Here is a 6,903-nt window from a genome sequence, read left to right as displayed (position 1 = left end):
GGGAAACAGGGGGACAGGGTCTAGGGCAGCGGTTGTTCACGATAACTTATGGGACCACAGTGACTCCCCAAGGAGACCACGGGATGAAGACACACACATGGCGAGGCCTGATGCTAATGCACAGAGAAAAATCCCAGTTTTTTTGCTTTTTGCTACATGAAATTGCAAACCGATTATGCTATTTCTTTGAGAAGAACAATTATAGTCATCTCATGATCTGCAGTAGACAGATTATAATCCCCTCCATTAACCAACAGAAAGTCGGCCTGCGTAGACTGAAGAGGGTAGCGTGTGATGATTGGCAATCTTTGGAGACAGCGAGACTGGACTTGGATCCTTACTCTGCCACTCACTAGCAGCGTGACCCTGGACAAGTCAACCAACCATACTAAGCCGTGGTCTCTTTATCTGTAAAATGGGTGTAATAGCAGGCCTTATCTCACACTATTGTTGTGAGTACCAGAAAAATGCACGTGGAATTCCCAGCCCCAGTGAGCAATCCTTGGATGCTGAAGAGCAGTATTCCTGCTTTCACTCAGCTGGTGCCATGCAGCCTCCTTCCACAAGAGGGCACTAGAAACACTGTCCCTAACACTGGTAGTGTTTGCTGCCTGCCTTCCCTTCCCATTGTCCAAATGTTTGTTTCTGGACATGCCTGGGGCTTATCCTAGGCTCCGGGTTTAAGCCCTCATGAGATTATAGTCTCTTCCTGTGGGAGAGACTTAAAATTCCATTCCTCCTCAAAGAATCCCGACACCCCAAAAGGTTCTCAGGGGCTCAGATGTACCCGAGAGTTTAGAACTTCCGAGCACAGAGGTCTGAAACACCTGCCCACTTCTTCCACATCTCCTCTGGATGGGGACTGGTCCTGAGCCAGCACCCGCCTCCTTCTGGAAGGTCATGAATGTGTCAAGGGTTTAAGCTGGATTCCACCTGGAAACTGAGATCCCTGTGGAGCTGAGGCAGCCTAAGACTTCCTGTTCAATCAAAAATCCAGAATAACAAACTGTTACAAAACAATTATAACAGAGGGTGATTGGTTATCCCGCAAGAAAAAAAAAAAAAAGATACAGCTTGCAAAGATTCTGTAGTCTTTGCCCTTCTCTGGCTGGTTTATTTTATTCCTGTCTTGCATTTTCTAGACATTTACTAAGGGTCTCCTATGTGCCGGGCACCTGCTAGGAGCAGAGGCGGTTTCCTGGTCGACCTACCATGTAATTACCATCCTAGATCCAAGACTGTGGGATATTGGACCAGCCCTCAATTTTGGAGAAACATGTATTGAGGAGCTGAAGGACAGATGGACCTTTCCATGTGAGCACACACCCTAATCCACGCCCTAACATCTGTGTCTCGTTGACAGCTGAGCGCGAGATTGTCCGGGACATCAAGGAGAAGCTGTGCTATGTGGCACTAGACTTTGAAAACGAGATGGCCACAGCTGCATCCTCCTCCTCCCTGGAGAAGAGCTACGAGCTGCCTGACGGGCAGGTGATCACCATCGGGAACGAACGCTTCCGCTGCCCAGAGACCCTGTTCCAGCCGTCCTTCATCGGTAGGCAACAAACGCCTCTTTTTTGGGAAGAGTCCCCCTAACCTCCCTTATCCAGCCAGCCCATGGCCCTGCCGCGTGTGAAGACATATGACAGGGCCCCAGAACCAAAATGCATTTCTTTTCTTTCCTTTGCTTTTTAAAAGAGAGATTGTTTTGTATAGGACACGTGCTCGGCAGAGAGCCAGAAAGTAAGAAATCACCCCCCTGGAGTGGATGGCCACAGCCGCAATCCCTTCTTCACTCCCAGGAGGAGAATGGAGGAGAAGGAATTGCGCTGTGGCCATCCCCCACCTCGCCAACCCCAGGGGTGATTTCTCAACGTCTCTCTCGTTGTGTCAGTCTCTTTTTCTCTCTGATGGGCGCACATGTCCTAAGGCAAAAACCTCCAAACAAACAATCATCAGTTTGTGTTGTGGGTCTGCCCCAGAGATGCGGAAGCAGGGCTTCTTCCTGGGACAAGAGGCAGGGGACCTGCGCCTGAGCAGTTCCTGGACTGTCACGCCCACCTCACCTCAGCCCAGTTTCTGGCTGGTCTTGCACATTTCACCTGGTCTTACCCACCACCCAAGGACACCCACCCATGTCTCTTTCCAGGGATGGAGTCTGCCGGCATCCACGAGACCACCTACAACAGCATCATGAAGTGTGATATCGACATCAGGAAGGACCTCTACGCTAACAACGTCCTCTCTGGGGGCACCACCATGTACCCCGGCATTGCCGACCGGATGCAGAAGGAGATTACGGCTCTAGCACCCAGCACGATGAAGATCAAGGTGCTGTTGGGGGCAGACCTGTGGCTCTGCTGCTAGTAGTGTCCACCCTTTAACCCATGAAGGGCTCCCCAGAGGCCACTTCCTGGGCACGCACACTTACATGCTCTAGGGCGGGGCCATGGACAACAATCCGCACTTCCTGTATTTGCCAAGGATAATCCAGTTCATCAGGGAAAACGGGTCATTTTATGCACAATTTGATCGACACTTGCCCTTGTCCATCAGGGACTCCCAGCAGTGGCAGTATATTCTCTTTAGGGTATACATTTTGTGGGCTGGCCCCATAGTGTAGTGGTCAAGGGAGCCAGATCCCACGTGGCCAGTTGTGGTTCAAATCCCATCCCCTGCAGCTTGGAAAGCACACCTGGCACATGTGTGTGAGTGCCCAAACTCTGGCCTGAAGGAGAAATGGAGGGAAAGGATGGTGCCATGCCCACGTCCCGTGGGGGATGCTTTCCCCCTCTCGCTCTGGCAAGGGCACATGCCCTCCGGCTATTACAACGTACAGTAGAATATGCATTTTGTTGTTTTTTAACACCAAACTCTGGTTCTCATGTGTAGAACATTAGAAAAAAAGTACAGACAAGACGAGGCAGGTTTCTTTTTAAAGTAGTGTAACCTAGTCGGTTCAGGAGCCTTTCCTCTTCTTCTACAACTAAATGTGACCACACCTCAGTGGCAGGGGATTGCCATTCCACCTTCCTCTCTCTGCCTGACACCCCATTTGATACAGGTGCTCAAAAGCACAGACTATCTCTAGGGTGAACAAACTCAGTCCCTGAGCCACCCAGGGCCCCTGGACGGAGTGACTTGTGAGTCCTGAGCAGAGAACAGAGATCAAATGGAGCTTGTTCTTGGGAGGCAGCGTGCACGTGGCTGGGGACTGCTCAAAGGCTCTTACTCCCTGAAGTCAGAAGGTCAGGCAGGCACCCTTTGACCCATGTCACAGGAAGCAGCAGAAGGGACAAGTCTAGTGTAAGTCACATACCTGAGAAGTAGACAACTTCTCCATTACTGTATCTCTTCTCTTTATTTTTTGAGAGATATTTGCTATAGGGCGCTTGCACTCGCTGGAGAGACAGAGAGACAGAAATCCCCAAGGGAGCTAGCCATGCTGCAATTCCTTCTCCTTCATTCTCCTCTCAGGATTTTGGGCACACATGCACACGTGCCTGGAGTGAATTTTAAGCCGCCAGGTCCAGCACTCGAACCGCGGTCAACTACATAGGAGTCCAGCAACGTAGCCATTATGTCATCTGCTGGTCCTATCTTTTCTCTTTTTTGGAAAGGATATGTAGGCAATGTGAAAGTGAAACACACCCCCTTCCCAGCGGTCTCCAGGAAGACCTGCCCCAATGACTCCAGGGTGAGCGAAGAGACTTTTCAGAAGGTTTATGCTTCTTGAACGTTCCTCTGCTCACTGCCTCACAGAGAAAGGAGGCAGAAGGCCGCTGCTGGGCTCTGCAGAGCCAACTTCTTAAGGGTATAGAAGAGGGAGTGGCTGTGGCTAGAGGTGGGCAGTTCCTGAGTCTCCCAGCTTGGTGCCTTGAGTGAAAATGAATGTGCATCTTGGTGCCCCAGATGGTGTGCGAGTCTACAGTGCCATTAAAACCTGGGGCCTAGATGGTAATATTAGGTGAAGATGAAACTGGTGAGGGGTCAAGGGAAACTCCCTGTAGTGTTTTCTTTTCTTTTCTTTTTTTTTTTTGAGACATTCTCGCTATAGGGCGCGTGCGCTCGCCAGACAGACAGAGAGAGACATAGAGACAGAAAGCGAGAAATCACCCCCCAGGGGGGATGGTCACGCCGCAATCCCTTCTCCTCCATTCTCCTCTCGGGATCTTGGGCACGCACGCACACGCGCCCGGCGTGAGTTTAAGCCACCAGGTCCAGGACGCGAACCGCGGTCACGTGGGAGTCCAGCGACATAGCCATTACGCTAACTGCTGATTCCCACACCATGTAGTGTTTTTGTAAAGTTTTCATGAACTCTATAATTATTCCAAAATAAAAAGGTGGTCTTTTTTTTTCAAATTGGAAGAGATAGAGAAATGGGGGTGGGGGACCACCCCCTGTAGAGTGTACTCACACCACAATCACTCCTCCATTTCTCCATCCCATTGGGATTTGGGGCATGCACACGTGTGCCAGATGTGGTTTTGGGTTGTTGTTTTTCCTTTTCTTTTCTTTTTTAATTTTTTAAATTATTATTCATACATTGAATCTCTATACATCATTTAGATTGTGATGCACACATGTGCCAGATGTGGTTTTTGGTTGTTCTTTTTCCTTTTCTTTTCTTTTCTTTTTTAATTTTTTAAATTATTATTCATACATTGAATCTCTATACATCATTTAGATTGTGAAGAGACTAGCTTTTTAAGTCACCAGGGCTGGGATCTGAACTGCACTTGACCATATGGGACCCAGCTCCCTTAACCACTAGACTATAAGGACTGGTCCAAAAAGTATATCTAAAACAAAGCAAAGCAAAACAAAGCACAGAACTGGGAGGGCCCAGGTTTGAGTATCAGGTCTGACAGTGACAGGACCTGGGCGGGCTGGCTCAGCCTGGCTCTGCCTGTTTCCTCCCACGCAGTGTGGGAGCGATTTGGAACTTCTGCCTTTATGTGGTTCTGAGAACTGAATGAAGTCACCCTTATGCAATGTTTCTTTTAGTACTGGTGCATAGTAGGTGCACAGTATCAGCTCTTTGTATTAAAAAATTAAATGCTCACCCAGAGCTTGGGGCATGCTCAGAAATCAGACCCTTTAACCACTGTTGGCCCAAGTGTCCATATTCATCTTATCCCAGAATTGAAGTGGGGTAGAATTTGGAATTGCTCAACTGTAGCTGTCCTGTGGAGTTGGTGCAGGATGGATCCCTGGCCTAATGACTGCTCTCTGGGCCTGAACTGTTCTGTATTTAAGAACCCTGGAGCATGCCCTGGCCGGTCAGGCCTGTGCTCTGGGAAAGACCAGCACAGTTTGAGGAGGCCCACCCTGGGGAGATGTCCATTCCAAGAGGAACCCCAGTCCCTCCGTGCTAAGCGGTGCATCCCGTGGCAGTGCAGAGGGCCATGGCTGACTCACTTGGGGAAAAGCAGTATTAAACCTTCTCCTTTGGGGACTGCTGGTGTTGTTTCCCCAGAAAGCGTGTGTCATGCTGGTTTTGATCTCAGCCCAGAAGCCAGGGCCACTGCCAGAGCCCCTCAGTGGAGGCCAAGGCAAGATTTGGGGCCAACTTCCAGTGTGCTCAGCACAGCCACGGAGGAGATCTGGATGGTTTGGAAGTCGGTGTGTGAAGGAAACCAGGAGACAAAAGTGCGCATGGACGTCTCTAAGCCCGAGGCTACTGGTTGTCAAGTAGCCCAGCGTGTCCCTGCACGAACATGACCTGTCCCGGTGGTGCCCACGGGCACTCAAGACCACGCTAACAAGCCTTCTTTCCTTTCCTGACAGATCATCGCGCCTCCCGAGCGCAAGTACTCGGTGTGGATCGGCGGCTCCATCCTGGCCTCGCTGTCCACCTTCCAGCAGATGTGGATCAGCAAGCAGGAGTATGACGAGGCTGGGCCCTCCATTGTGCACCGCAAATGCTTCTAGAACCCTCCCCGCGGCCGGCCTCTAGCGCACGACTGTGAACGTTTTGTGGAATAAGGCCTTCAATTCCTTTTCCAGTCATTCCTAGCCAAAGCTCTGATTCGTTACCTGTGTGTGTTTTTTTAATAAATCTGAAATATGCTCCCGGTCACTTCTCGCGTTGGCTGGCCTCTGAGCACCTGCCTGGCTGGCCTCCCATGGGGGATGGCTCACTCTAGTAGCCAGACTGGGAACACCACGCTAGTAGGACGGGTGGGTTTACCAGGCAGAGAAGCGCAACACTAAGGTGGGAAACTTAAATTCTGTACACAGGAAGAATTTGAGCATACAGATGAGCTAAGATCAATGGGCTAGTATACAGTGACTTCACACCTTGCAGGGTGATGACACCACTCATAATCACTCTAGTACTGGTAGCCTGATTCATGAAAACAAAAACAACAGTTGTACATAAATGACAATCATATACATTAAAGTCACACACACATATCTGCGGTTCCCAGCTGTGTGTGTGTGTGAGAGAGAGAGAGAGAGAGAGAAAGAGAGAGAGAGAGATCTGAGAGAGCGAGAGTGAGTGAGAGAGATGGGCACTTCCGTCAAGGTCTGGCCATGATGCGATCCGGTCTGCTTTTTAAGCACTGCAGCCCGTCAGATCTTAGACACTTGCACATGTGCACGGGCTGCTGGGGTTGGGGATTTGAATAGTGGTTGCCATGTGGGATCCAGCTTCTCTCTAGCAGGGCATTACCCCTGCACCACAAAGCCAGCCTGGGCATATTTTATTCTATGTATTATTCTTTGATTAACTGCACATGTGCTTACCAGAGAGAAAGAGAGAGGAGAGAAAGAGAGAAAGCACTCCCCAAGGGAGCATGGTCATGCCCTGACTCCTCCTACATTCCTCCATTCTGTCTGGATTTAGGGGCACTCATGCACAGGCACCCTGGGGCAAGTATTCACATCACAGTT

The 6,903-nt window shown here is 50.0% G+C and overlaps 1 protein-coding gene across 1 annotated transcript in view; it reads left to right on the top strand.

Moving 5' to 3' along the window:
* ACTA2 (actin alpha 2, smooth muscle) overlaps nucleotides 1–6,085 on the top strand; it is a 19,111-nt gene extending 13,026 nt beyond the window's left edge. Inside the window, exons 7-9 of the mRNA XM_006147609.1 lie at nucleotides 1,359–1,555; nucleotides 2,150–2,331; nucleotides 5,794–6,085. Coding sequence (XP_006147671.1) covers nucleotides 1,359–1,555; nucleotides 2,150–2,331; nucleotides 5,794–5,937 — 523 coding nt within the window. The 3' untranslated portion in view covers nucleotides 5,938–6,085. The remainder of the gene's footprint in view (nucleotides 1–1,358; nucleotides 1,556–2,149; nucleotides 2,332–5,793) is intronic.
* Nucleotides 6,086–6,903: the final 818 nt, after the last annotated feature.

This window comes from Tupaia chinensis, unplaced genomic scaffold (genome assembly GCF_000334495.1).
Source record: "Tupaia chinensis unplaced genomic scaffold, TupChi_1.0 Scaffold000217_1, whole genome shotgun sequence".
NCBI lineage: Eukaryota > Metazoa > Chordata > Mammalia > Scandentia > Tupaiidae > Tupaia > Tupaia belangeri.
The sequence above is the reverse complement of the archived record's forward strand: the minus strand, read 5'-3'. Positions and strand labels throughout refer to the sequence as shown.